The sequence below is a fragment of the Carettochelys insculpta genome, chromosome 24 (assembly GCF_033958435.1).
Source record: "Carettochelys insculpta isolate YL-2023 chromosome 24, ASM3395843v1, whole genome shotgun sequence".
Taxonomy (NCBI): domain Eukaryota; kingdom Metazoa; phylum Chordata; order Testudines; family Carettochelyidae; genus Carettochelys; species Carettochelys insculpta.
In genome coordinates, this window is record NC_134160.1 from 11,327,556 (window position 1) to 11,341,890 (window position 14,335).

The window sequence follows — 14,335 nt, forward strand, 5'->3', positions numbered from 1 at the left end:
GCTGTCCTGTCTGAAGTTTCCTGGAGAATAAGAGTGAATGCTTGAGCATAGTTCAAAGGACCTTGCTCAGTAATTTACATGCTAAGGATTGTGAAATAATACATGATTTCTTCCTGTTATTTTTTTTTTAAAGAAAAGGTGTTTGTCTTGGAGGTAAACACTTGACAGCAATATGAGCGGCCCACAGATTGCTGCGTCACACTAGGGCATAAAACCCAGCTGGTGGCTATGGGCTGTCTAGCTTCATTGCCCCGGATGAGTGCAATTGGAGTTGAGTTGAAAAAGGCGAAAAGAGACAAGACTTTAAAAATCAGTTTTAGAAAGGAATAGGTCAGGTTAGTAATGATTTTAAACCCCAGTTTTCTTCTCTGTGTTGCTCTTTAACCTGGTAGTATAACAGATTGGGGGATTTTAAAGCACCCATTTAAAAAAGTAACTCAGGGCCAGACTCCTTTGGTAGTCTGAAGAGGGCACTGATTAGCTACTGAACCATCCTGAGGTAAGGCCCAGTCTGCCATCCTTGGTCTATAGGACTGACTGGTTGAGTAAGGGTGTCAATGATGCAGACACCCTTTCCCTAGCGCTCTGAGTGTGGCGGCACTTACTAGAGAGACACACAGCACGCGGACAGTCCCCTGACATGAAATGCTAATTTTCCTTGATCAGCTCTTGAAAGTAGTTTTCCAAACCAGGTGATGTTGGCACTGTTTAAATGAAACATTTCTTCTCCCTTGGCAGAAAAAAACGAGGCTGACCGTCAGGCTGAGAAGCGGGAGATTAAACGCCGGCTCACCAGAAAGGTACTGCGGTGCTCCATGTTATGCTTCCTGTCTTTCTCAGCTCATAGAGATGGTGGCACCTAAGAGAGCATAGAGGGGTGAGAAGTCCTGAGGCTCGCTGTGGGCTTATCCTGAGCGCCCTGTGGCTGTAACCAGCTGGGAATTGGTCTCATCTGGGGAGGTGATCTGTCTGCACCTATGACTGGGATGTTGGCGTTTTATATTAAAACAGCAGCGACCGGGATTTTAAAAGTGGGTGGCCTGAAATCAAGTTCCGTGGGAGCTGCATGTGCCTCCCCTGAAAAACAAGCCACTTATGTTCCAGTGCTTAGAGTTAAGTTCCCAACGTTTGGCAGACAGGGTCAGGAATTGTGACAATTGTTGCCAGAATGGGGTGAGAAAAGGACAGGCAGTCCCAGAGTCTAACGCTGTCACCTCCCATATACCAATGGGATTAGCTAGTGATCCCAGATAGGTCTAGCCCATTGGGACAGGGTTAAACTTGTCCCATACTTGTGTCTTGGGGCTTGAGTACACGTTGCCATTCACTGGGGCAGTAGGTGGTGATCAGATTGGTGGTGAAATCCACACAGTCAGGTTTCTGCAGTTGCATGGCAAATTATATAGCTGTATCAAGGTCCCTCCCTCCATCTCTTCCTGTAGCTCTCATTTGAAATGCCAGCTTGGCCTTGTGGGCTTTTTACACGATAAATCCTGCCACAGACTTACTACACTGATGTGGCAGTGATTAACTCTTTGTTAAGGACAATATCTGTGTGCATGTCACATCAGAAGCAACAGTCCAGCAGAGTTACCTCCCATGTATACACAATAAAGATTAAAGGATGGGGTCTTTGACCCGAGTGTGCAGTGTTGACAAGTACAGTGGAAGCTGACCTGGCTTCTGTGTTTTCAGCTTAGTCAAAGGCCTACAGTGGCTGAGTTGCAGGCCAGGAAGATCCTGAGGTTTAACGAATACGTGGAAGTGACCGATGCTCAGGACTATGACCGACGAGCAGAAAAGCCATGGACAAAACTCACCCCTGCCGACAAGGTAATGTCAAAGAACTCTCTCTTCCCAACCCGTGAAGCCCAGCAGTGGGTACTCCATGGTCAGGATTGTGAGCAAAGTAAACTAGCTCTTTCTCCTTTTGCTTCAACTCTTCTGCATGGCTGGGACTTCCAGCTCCCTCCGCTCTTCTGAATGATGCATCCCAGATATCCCCAGCCCTGTCTGTTGTGTACCACCCGCTACCAGAACTCTAACCACTTCCATTCCCTACACCCCAAGGTTCCTTGGGGCTGTCTGCTGCTTTCTGCACATTCCTGGCCCAACTTGCCACCTCTTGCTTCTGCCAGGGTGCAGATGCTGGGAAGACCGAGGTAAGGGAGATATCCTTGGCTGGTTGAGGCTGGCCTGATCAGGATCACAATATGAATTCAGTTCCATGCACCATCTTCCCTTAAGAACTGGGCAGACCTCAGAGTCTCGGGCACCTGGGGGATTAGCAGGATTTTAGGGTTCATCTGAGTCCTGAGTGGAGTTGCTGAAGAAAAAATGAGGATGCTGCTAAGTTTGATACAGTGCCTCACTTGTGCTGTAGTTGTCTGCAAGCTCCCTCTCCAGCGATGCAGAAATGGAGGCTGTGGTCAGTCCTGTACATTTCAAAGCTACCTGCGCCCTTTGTTTTAACTACTATCAGTAATTGAGATGGTGCGGACCAGCCACAAGCCGATCAGGACACACAGTGTGTTCTGGGTCACTGTAAATGGTTGGTGGGAGGGAAATGTGCCATGTGGGTGAGCTGAAAGGATTTCTCTTCCCCTCCATGCAGGCTGCCATCCGAAAGGAGCTGAACGAGTTTAAAAGCTCTGAAATGGAAGTGCATGAAGACAGCAGACACTTCACACGGTGAGTGACACAATTCTCCATCTGCCTGTATGTTTGCCTCAGTACAGACCATGGCTGCTTTTGGAGCCTGCTTGTAAAGCTGTGCTTTGAGCCTCTTAGTCCTAGAGGGGATCTGAGCTTTAATCCTGGCTGACAAAAGTGACCAGATGGAGCTTTCACAGACTTTTGTCTTCACTTTCCCCATTGTGGGAGAGCTTCTTGGGTGCACCTGCCATAAGTGGTGGACTTGGCGGCTGGGTAATGAGTTATTGAGCCTTTCTCTGGTACATTATGGGTTCAAATCTCGGTAAGTCAATAATGGTCCAAAACTGACACACCACTCACCAGCTATTAATTACAGGTTGAACCTCTCTTGTCTGGCACCCTCAAGACCTGACTGGTTTCGGAGTAGAGAATTTGCCAGATGATGGGAGGTCAGTATTTTCTAGCACATTACCAGCACTACTACTTGGAGTAGTGCCCCTATGGATATTCCACTCTGGGTGTCAGTGTGACCTCACACCAGTGCTCAGCAATTCTTCTATAGCCATGGTTTCCCATATGTGTACAGCGCGAGCAGCACAGTCCCCTCAGTTCCTTCTCTACTGTCCTTGGCTATATGCAGAATGGAGCTTCGCGCTCTCTCTTGCTGAAAGGCAAAAGAAGAGTTTGTTCTCCCTTATCCAAGTTATCTTTCCTGTTAAAGTTCACAAAAAAGTTTTAATATGAGCTTCGTGTTGAAATTAGTTGCTCTGCTGTTGCCATAAAGAGCTCACCGGGCTTCAAGCAATGCTCAATGTGCAGGGAAGCCATGCTCATCTCTGAGAGCCATGCATCCTGCATTAGGTGTCTGGGTGAGAGTCACCAAACCCAATCCTGCACCTATTGCTCCAGCCTCATGGCAAGAGCCAGGAGGGACCAAGACAACAGGCTCAAAACTTATCTATGTGAGACATTCCTCCAACCACCAGCCCCAGAGCAGCCCTCCACGAGAAACTGGCACGGAAGACTAAGGGTACGGGCTCTGTGTATCCCTTTACCTCTGTCAGCATCCTAACCGCAAAGATGGGTCCTTCCCTGGTGCATTCCTAGCCTCTGGCACCATCCTCACAAGCGCACCAGTTGAAAAGGCTGCTGTGATGTCCCCGGCACCCTCTAAGCCGGCACCACTGGCTTCGGTCGCCTCTACTGCTGGGCATAAGAGGTCATCCAAAATTAAGACCTGCCCTCGGTGTCGGAAATGGAGTACCAAGTCTCCACACTGCTTGCAATAGGCACCGGATGCTGCACCATGCAAGTCAAGGGCCTAAGCACTGCCCCACTCTTGCACGGCCCCAGCCGTGTCATCACATGGCTCTGGCCAAACCGCCCAGCTCAGGAGGTTCTGATGGAAAGCACTCCAACTGGGAAGACGTGGCACCTACCGTGGCTTACCCACAACCTCTCTCTCCATGGTTTCTGCACCATTACTTGTATCCTCAAGAGCCAGTTTCTCAATGGTCATGCTCCGCTAGCAGTGTCCACTGTGTCCAGGGAGCATCCTGTGTCACCTCAGTCTGCTATGGCAGCGATGTGTCCCCCATCACAGTGCTCTGAGGTGGAAGATTCCCTGTCGGAGAGTGAAAACAGGTCCTCCTTGCATCACTCTTCATCTTCACCAGATGTTGTAGTAATCTCGGTCTTGCCTCCCCCTCCATGGGCTTTCCATGAGCTATATTGGTGGGTGACCCAGGCTCTGGAGAAGGACCTGCAGGAGGGGCAGGTCAAACAGTATAGGCTTCTCTACGTCCTGCAGTCTCTCAACTCCTCCACAATTGTGCTGCCTGTGGACGAAGCCATAATGGACCCCACAAACTTCATCCTGCAGATGCCAACATCCATTCTTCCCACCAACAAGAGGGCTGACAAATGGTATTTCGTAGCCTCCAAGGATGCAGAGTTGCTATGCACCCATCCACAACCAAACTCAGTAGTGGTTGACACCATCCGTAACAAGACAAAGTCCTTTTGTTCTACTCCTCAGGACAAGCGAGCAAGAAGTGGGATATAATGGGGCACAGCATTTATTCTTCGGACATATTGCTCCTGCGGGCGGTGAACTATGCAGCCATGCTGGCCGACTATGATCATCTTAATTTTTCCACACTGCAGGAGTTGGTTCCCTCACTTGAGCAGCAACACCCGGCCCCCCATGAATATGATAAACGAAGGGCACACCATCAGCTGCACAGCACTCCGGTCCTCAGTGGTCGTGGCAGACATGGCAGTTAGAGTCATGGCCTCTTGAGGGGTCATGGGGCGCACATCGTGACTTCAGCCCTCGGGGGTCCCCAGAGACCTGCAGCAGCAGGAGGAGGACCTTGCCTTTGACAAACAACACCTGTTTGTGGAGAAAACAAACAAGGTCCTTCACTCAACAAAGGATTCTCGTACCATGCTGCACATGCTGGGGGTGTAACATCCCAACCTTAACCAGGCAGGCTCAGTACTGTCCCTACCAAAGACCACTGGAGCAGTTCCAGAAACAACCACAGTGCTCCAAGCCTCGCCAACGGCACAGATATCATTGGCGAAAACCTCACTGACAACCACACCAACAGCCTGCGGTGTCCCACCCTCAACAGCCTAAGCAGCAGTTTTGAGGGTTTGTTTGGGAGCCTGAGAAATCTTCCTGCTCCAGCCACCTCACAGCCTGGTTGCCATCCATTCCATCACCGCCTCCTCCCTTTTTTCCAGTGCTGGGCTGCCATTACCTCAGACAAGTAGGTCCTGGAGCTAGTAGCCTGGGGATATTCCATCCTGTTTACCTCTTCCCACTTCTACTCTCCCCACTCTGTGTCCCTCTTCTGGGACCCTTCTCACCAGCAGCTGCTGGAACAAGAGGTTCAGCACATCCTCCATGTGGGTGCCATTGAACTGGTCCCAGTGGACTTTCAGGGCAGGGGGTTCTACTCCATATATTTCCTAACCCAGAAAAAGAACCGGGGGGGAGGGGGAGGCCCATCCTCGACTTATGGAGACTCAATAAATACGCCCTCTATCAATGATTCAAGATGTGGAGGCTCTTGACCATTATCCTGGCACTGGACAGAGAAGAGTGGCTCTCAGCTCTCAACCTACAAGGTGCCTATTTCCACATCACAATCTACCTGATGCACAGATGCGTCGCGTCACAGTGGGGTCCTGCCGCTACCAATACTGGGACCTCCCATTTGGGCTCTCGACCGCACTTAGGGTGTTCTCCAAAACTGGTGGTCATGGTCGCCCACCTACCTTGTCATGGGGTGATCATCTTCCCATATCTGGACAACTGCCTCATAAAAGGGCCCTCCTTTCCGGAGGCTGTTCGCATGGTGAAGGGCACCACAGACCTGATCAGCCTTGGCTTCCACATAAACTACGAGAAGTCCACTCTTCAACCCATGCAGTCCCTAGGGTTCATTGGGGCTCGCATAAACACTACGGCCTGTTCTAGAACTAGAATTGGAACTCTCCTGGTTCAGAGATTCCAGGCCCTGCCGGTGAGCTCATCTTGGGAGTGTGACTGTCTCCTACCATCACGGTGCACATGTGCCTCAAAGCTGCTGGGTTACGTGGCCACCACTATGTACCTAGTCAAGCTGGCTAGACTACACGTGTGGTGCCTCCAGTCCTGGGTGGCCTCTTGCTATCCCCCAGCCAGGGACCCGCTCTCCAAATCAGTGGCCATATCGCCGCGTGTTCTCACCTCCCTCCAGTGGTGGACATATCCAGACAACATTCTCACCAGGGAGCTGTTCCACCAACTGGCCCATCTACCACGCTTAGTATGGATGCCTCCCTCGTGGGAGGGGGTCCCATTTGGTTTCCCATACAGACCAGGGCAAATGGTCTTTCACTGAGCAATGGCTCCACATAAACCTCCTGGAACTCAGAGCAGTCTGCTATGCATGCAGGCATTTCCGCCAGCACCTGCATGCAGAGTAGTCAACCTCCTGACATACAACACCACCTGTATGTACTGCATCAACTGTCAGGACAAGGTTCAGTCCCCATCCCTGTCCACAGAAGCCATAAAACTGTGGACTTGGTACCTTCAGCACCACATTACTCTGGTGGCCACATATCTCCCCTGGGTCCTGAACATGACTGCAGATGCCCTCAGTCCCTCATTCAGCGATCATCATGAGTGGGAAATCAACAGTGTCTTTCAAGCATGTGTTCCAGTTTGGGGGCCAGCTGTTCATAGACTTGTTTGCAACCCGAGTCGCGATCCATAGTCTATGCAGACTGAAGGATGCCTACTACTACTACTACTACTACTACAACTACAACAGAAAGTGCCATCAGTATTGCTTCAGAGCAGGTCTGGGGAGACATTCCCTTGGGGATTCCTTCTCCATCAAATGGGATGTGCCCCTTCTTTATGCGTTTCCCCCCAGTCCCTTGATTCACAAGCTTCTGGTCAAGGTCAGACTGGATTGGGCTTGTCTTTTCCTGATAGCCCCGGCATGGGCAAGACAAACTTGATATGCATACCTCTGCTGCCTGTCAGTGGCAACTCTGCATTCCTTTTCTCCTTGCCACACGCTTCACCCTGATCCGTTCAGGCACTACGTCCATGTGTGGCGCCTTCATGGTTCCAGAATGTCGAAATCGCATGCTCTGAGGGGTGAAGAGTTCCTGTTAACAGCAGAAGAAGTCCACACACAAGTCCTACTTCTACAAGTGGACACGGTTCTCCCAATGCTTGGGCATTAATCATCCCATGCCTCTTCACACTGCACCACTTCCTGTCCTCCTTGACTACCTGCTGCACCTGCATTAGTCAGGCCTAGCCATCAGTACTGTCCAGGAGCATGCTGTGGCATTGGCAGTGTTCCACCAAGCGGAGAATGGAATCTCTTTCCTTGCCCATCACATCACCAAATGCTTTCTGATGGGTCTGCAAAACACTTTTCCTTCAGTACGCCCACTAGTCGCTATTTGGGACCTTAACCTGTGCTCAACTTCCTCATGAAGCTCCCCTTGAACTTCTGACATTGTGTTCCTGGCGCCATCTCTTGATGAAGGTCTTGTTTTTAGTTGCAATCATGGTGGCCAGGAGGGCTGGGGAGTTTGCCACTCTCTTGGCTGAATCTCCCTACACAGTGTTTACCAAGGATAGAGTCGCTCTTTGCCTTCCTTATGGTTCCCTCATCATTTCACATCAACGAACCTATCCACTTACCTGCGTTTTTCCCAAAGCTACACTCTGATCCTGCGCTTGCAGCGTGGCCATACTCTGGATGTTCATCGGGTGTTGGCCTTCTACGCTGATCACACAAAGCCTTGGCACAAGTCTCCTAGGCGCTTCCTGTCCTTTGCGAAGTGATCCAAGGGCCTGCCTGTTTCTCTGCTTATATTCACACCTGCTGCACACTTCACCGGGAAGATCTTCCATGTGCTGTCACCACCCATTCGACCAGGACTGTGTCTTCCACCACTTTCTTTCTCAAGAACATACCCCTTACGGACGTATGCAAAGTGGCAACATGGTCTTCCAGCAGCATGTTTGCACAGCACTCTCTTGTCTTCCATTGCTTCCTCCATTCTGGTAGGACAAGCAGTTCTGTCGACTGTAATCTTTAGTAGACTCCAAACCAGCCTCCGAAGTGGGATTACTGCTTTATAGTCACCCAGAGTGGAGCACGCATGGGGACAGTACTCGAAGAAGGGAAAGTTACTTACCTTGTGCAGTAACAATGGTTCTTCGAGATGCATGTCCCCATGGGTGCTCCGCTTCCCTCCCTCCTTCCCTTTCCTTGGAGCACCCTGCTCTATTTGCTAGGGTAGAGAAGGAACCCAGGGTTTGTGCTGTGCACCTGTCAGTTAGCACAAGGAGGCACTTCTACGCATGAGTGGTGCAGGAAACCATGGCTATGGAAGAATCTCTGAATGCCGGTGTGAGGACACCCAGAGGGGAGCACGCCTGGGGGAGACATATCTCAAAGAACCATCATCATTGCGCAAGGTGAGTAATCTCCTCCTCCACTGCTTACTGGACCCTTAGAAAACATTTAGGGGAAGATTACAGCTAAATAACAGCTCTGAACATAGAGTCAGGACTTCTGGCTGTAAACGAACTTTATGGGACCACGGGAAACTTGGCGACACCATAAGTGGTCGTCCAGCTAACTAAAATCATGCCAGATTACGGGGTTGGCTGGATGAGAGATTTCCAGATTAGAGAAGTTCAACCTGTAGTGGTTACATCCCCAAATAGCCAGGTGCCTGTATCACAGAAAACACCATTCCAATTTCATTGGTCTCTGCATAGAAATGAATGGAGCATGGAGACTGAAAAGCTGCTCCCTCAAGGCTAGAGTTGGGAGTGTGTTGGCTTGGCAGTGCCGAGAAAGTTCTTTCACTACCCACTGGAGTGGATTGGCGCACAGGGATGTGAAATGCCTGTGAAAGTATCACTAAGAGCCCAGTGATTACAAACTGTCAGCATGGACCCTCTAACAGTTACATAAAGACTGCCTGATTTTAACACTTCCTTACAGTTGCCCCAATTCCAGGTGTGACACTGCTTTTACTTTTCTATTTTAGGTACCATCGGCCATAATCCTCCAAAGAGGGAGTGAGAGGACCAGACATAGGGGAGCGGACTGAAAGCTGTGCTAGTTCTATCTCTTGGTCAGTGTAGTGAGGGAGAACCTTGGTGACTCATCCATGCTTTGCCTTGAAAACATATCCAGAAAAGGGCTCTGAACTGGGGCGCAGGGGGATCCTATCTGAATGTAGCATTTCACTGGAACAAACACATCTCAAGTGCCATCAGGCTGGAACTGAACACTATACCTCGTGTGATACAGCAATAACTCCCTGTGGTATCTGGGCATCCTGGGGACGCCTCTGGCATTGGAATTGAGCTCTACCTCCCCTCCCCCAGCTCTCGTTATTGCTCATGATGGACCCTGTTCTCCACTGTAAATAGTTCTTCCAAACTGGTTGGAACTTTTAGCTTTTCCCTTTTTGGTAAGGGGAGGGGGAAAAATAAGTTCTGATGTTCCAGAGAGCTGGGAAACATGTTATGTATATTTGCTGTGTACAAAAGAAACCTTTTTAAAAAATGCTGTCCTGGTGGGAAACTGACTGATGTGACTATTTTTGGTTGTGTTTGCTTCTTTTTAATGTACTTAATATTCTGAATCACTACTGACCAATGGTATGTTACCCTGCAAGTGACATGTATAGATCCTCACAGATGCTGCATCTTGTAAACTTAAATTTTGACTTTACAAAAACCAAACCCACAAATCTGCGCCTGTGCTAATAGACCTTCGTGAGACTATTAAGGACAATAAAGCTCTTATTTAATAGGAGCTGCAGACACAGGAAATGACTGTTGCCTTTTAAAGTTTTGTTTTTAATATCAGGAAGTTGTGGCATGTGATAAGTTTTCTTTGATTGCGGCTTCCTTTGTTGTTTTTTTTTTTTTTTTAACTCTCCCAAATCAGGGTGAAACTTACCTTTTCTTATTCTCCTAGCGAAACCTACTGGAAATTCTGAGAATTACACTGTGGCGGGGAGGAGGTTGTAAAAAGTGACCTTAAAACCAGTCTTTTAAGAATGTTCTCATATCGGTTCTTACTGAATGTTTTTAATGTGGACATAAGCTACCGCTGTAGTGATGTGCACAGCACTTGTCCCATGGGAGTGAAATGAGATGGGGAATCGGGAGGGCGGGGGAGATGTTAAGAATATGGGGGTTTGGGTAACTTAAGGGGGTGGAGCGTTCTGTATCGTTGGATCACTTGCTTCTCTTGTTTGTTACTTGTTCAGTCTCTTTGCTGGAGATCACTCATGGCCTAGTGGAGCTTGAGGTCTGTGCTCAAGAGTCCTATGTATGCCTGCCTTACGTGGAGGCTTTTTCATGCTCTTGGAACTGCTTCTTCCATAATGTGCCAAGTATCTTCTGGGCCAGTCCTATGAGATGTAGCGTGGCATCCTCAGCTGCGGCCTTCACACCCCAGGAGATCAGGTTAATTCTTGTTTCATCTCGGTCGTATCCTTAATGCAAGGGAGGCACTGAGGAGAATTTCTTGGTTCTTCAGTGTTCCCTCGGAAACAAGGACTCGCAAGCAAGAAGCAAAGATTGACATTCCCGTTACAGAAAAAAAAAATTGCAACTGGTGCATTTTACTTCCAGATTGCTTCCCTGATGTACAAAATCTCTGTAGACTACATGATTGCATTGTATATCGGTTTGCTTGTTGACAAATTTTAATTATTAAATAAAAGTATTTTAGGATTTTTTTGTAAATAAAACAACTTGTCTTGTACATTTGTGCCACTAGCAGAGGCAACACAGCCTCCATCCTCTGGAGGAAGAGCAATTAAGGTCTGTATGATTTTATGCTTTGCAGGTCTGTCAGGTGAGATTGTGGTTTATGGTTGCATTCACATCAGCTCACAGGATTTAGGGATCTGCTTTGAAATTCTGTGGAATTAAATGGAGATTGATTTCTGCCAGTGCCCTCTTACTGAGGCCTGCTTATCTCTTGCTCTTTGAGACCCACTGCTGACTTTGTCTCCTTGTCTACACTGCAGCTTTGTAGAGGGCCAGCCCTAGACCAAATGGTGCTCTAGGTGAGGAGCATCTTCTGCACCCCCCCATTTGTTGAACTTTTGAATGCCTTTTATTCTATTTGTAGCTCATTTTACAGCTTGCATGCACCATTTGCAAACGTGTTTTGTCCCTGTTGTGTAAGATGGTAAATTTGCACATAGGCTCTATACATCTGTGTTTATTCATGCCGTAGGCAAGCAAATAAAATTTAGTTTTCTCTAGGCTTACAGAAACTTTCTAATTTTAAGAAGAACTAAAATGTACAAACACCAAGAATTTGAACTGTGCACCAACACAGCAGTAAGTATGGGTCTGCATTAAATAATGTTACAGTTAAGTGACAGCCCTAGAATGCTAACCCTAGTTATCATGCTAGGGCATGCAGGGGTTGGGGGGATGGGACACCTACAGCCCAGCTTGCCTTGGTCCAGCCTGCGAAGCTTGAGGCTCCTCCTCCCTCATGCTGAGGAGTCTGCACTAGTGCTCCAGCTGCCCAGCCCCCTCCATGCCAGTGCCAGCTCCCTGCTAGGGAAGGCCCAAGTCTCATGGTCTGGATGTGGCCCATGGGGTCTGCCAGGCAGGGGGAAGAAGAAGCACTGTGGGCTATTACTCACTTCCCCTTCCCCCTGGCTGGGGAATGGTAATGCAGGGAACTGCTCGCCTGGAGACTTTTCACCTGCTGCTCAGAATTGATGGGGGTGGGGGAAGCCACATGTGCCCCCAGGGAGATGTGCAGGTAAGTGCTCTGCCTCCATCATGCACGCTGCCTCCTGCCCAGATCCTCCACCCTCAGCCTGCGCCTGCATCCCACTTTCCACTGGGATCCTCCACCCCCATCCTCCCACCCTGCTCCTGCACCCTCCCTCCCTCCTGCTCAGACCCTGTATCCCCATCCCACACCTTGAACCACTCATTTTTGGCCCCATAGTTGGGGCCGCACAAAATCAATGACCCTCGGACCCCCAGAAGAGTGAATTTGGCCTGGGGGAAGCCCTGAACCTTGATTCATCTGCTGGAGTGCAAGAGCATTGAGGTGTCTGGCAGGGCCCCACATCAGTGAAGGTGGTTTTTTTTTTATGCTTTTGAGTTGTGTGTGGCCCAGCTGATGTTTCTGTGGTTCAGTGACACCCTCCCCCCATCCCCAAAAAGTTCCCCACTTCCATGCTCAGGTATGTCTGATAATGTTCTAGGAGGTGCAGTTCTCCGAAAGTCTGGAAGGATCCAAGGAGATTCTACAAAGACTCAGAAATTCTAGGAGATGAATGAAAAACAAATCCATGTGTGGAATACCTGAAACATTTCACTTCAAGCATTCTGTTTTCTCCTTGAGCTATGAAAGCAGTCCCCCAAACCTGGCACTACCCAAGCTTGGCATCCCAGATGGTCGCCAGGCTCAGTAATGTAGGGAAATAGGAGCGGGGAACCTTTTTTGGAGGTCACACAAGTGAGAACCAAAAACCCTCTCTGATGTGGTCCCCCATGGAAAAACATCCCCTCATTCTCCTTGCACACCAGCACCAGAGCCTTGGGGGATGGGGCATTTGGTGGGCCCCGTAGGCTCTGGGGCTGATGTGAACGGAAAATGAGGGGTTCAGTGTGGAAGGGGTATGCTGTGAAGTGGGCTTGGGGTTTAAGGTCTGGGTGGGAGGGAGGGTGCAGGAGCAGGCTGAGGGTGTGAGATCTGTGCTGGAGTGCGGTGCAGGAGTGGATTGCAGATGGGGGGATCTGGGTGGGAGTGGGGTGCAGGCAAGGGATGTAGGGTGTGGCATCTGGAAGGGAGGGGTCAGAGTGGGGGGAAGGGGTCTGGGTGGGAGGAAGTGCAGGTGCAGTCCAGGGACAGCAGCCCAAAATGCACATGGCTTTCCACCCCTGCTCCTAGGTACCACCCTCCACTGCTCTGAGTGGCTACAATTCCAGACAATTAGAGCAGTGATATGAAGCCTCCCAGCTGCTGAGGCTGTTGCTGCTGCTCCTCCCCGGGTGGCTTGATCCAGCCCAAAAGCCCCAACCCCACCTCGGGCTGGATGCTGGGGACAGGAGCTCTGAGGCTCGGTCTGGATCCGGACCGTGTGCCAGGGTTCCCTACCTTTGTACTAACTATTCAAACATTACTCCTGGTCAAATTTTTTTATTGCTGAGTCTGTACCCAACCAGACAAACACAAAACCACCCTACCTCCATTAACTGAAGCAAGTTGGGTGTGTATAGGGTTTTTATAGCTTGTGTTTTTGGAAAACGTGCTCATGCAGCCTCCAGGGTTCCCCCTCATTTTTTCCAGCCCTGGATGGAACACATTTTGCCTCAACTAACATCATATATGCCATCATGTGCCAACAATGCCCAGATGCTTTGTATATTGGACAGACTTCAAACTCTCTCAGACAAAGAGTTAATGGGCACAAAACACACATCAAAACACTCCTGATTCACAAACCAGTTAGTCTACATTTTAATGGAGTGGGCCACTCTGTGAATGACTTAAGAGTTTGTGACTTATTGAAGAAGAATTTTCACTGTGCTTTGAAAGAGAGGCTGCTGAACTCTCTCTCATATTCAAATTTGACACATTAATATGTGGTTTGAACTGGGATGCAAATTTTCTGGGACGCTATAGGGGCTCTTTTGCATACTTGCCTTAATCTAATTCGTGACTCCCCAACCCCTCTGCTCTCTGATTTGCTCACCTTGATAATTTTTTTCTGATTTGTTAATCTTGATTACTATTTTTGGTTCTCTATACTTTAAATATGGAGTCTGTTCTGGTCTGGCTCTGGTCTGAAGAAGTGGGTCTGTCCCACGAAAGCTCATCACCTAATACATTATTTTGTTAGTCTGTAAAGTGCTACTTGACTGCTTTTTCACGTTTTGTTGTGTATCAGAGGTAGCTTCCTTAGTCTGTATCTTCAAAAACAAGAGGTCCTGTGGCACCTTCTAGACTTACCAGATCATTTGGAGCATGTGCTTTCGTGGGAACAGACCCGAAGCGGGTCCAAAAGATGCTCTACAATATCTGTTAGTCTATATGGTGCCCCAGGACTTCAGGTGTTAGCTGCACCCAGCCCCCAAGGC

The 14,335-nt window shown here is 49.1% G+C and overlaps 1 protein-coding gene across 5 annotated transcripts in view; it reads left to right on the forward strand.

The window, feature by feature from the left end:
• Nucleotides 1-10,396, forward strand: part of PHACTR4 (phosphatase and actin regulator 4) — a 114,817-nt gene extending 104,421 nt beyond the window's left edge. For all 5 annotated transcript variants that reach the window (XM_074976425.1, XM_074976426.1, XM_074976427.1 and 2 more), the window contains 4 exons: nt 739-800; nt 1,696-1,833; nt 2,615-2,691; nt 9,244-10,396. In XM_074976425.1, the coding sequence (XP_074832526.1) occupies nt 739-800; nt 1,696-1,833; nt 2,615-2,691; nt 9,244-9,259 (293 nt within the window). In that variant the 3' untranslated portion in view covers nt 9,260-10,396. The remainder of the gene's footprint in view (nt 1-738; nt 801-1,695; nt 1,834-2,614; nt 2,692-9,243) is intronic.
• Nucleotides 10,397-14,335: the final 3,939 nt, after the last annotated feature.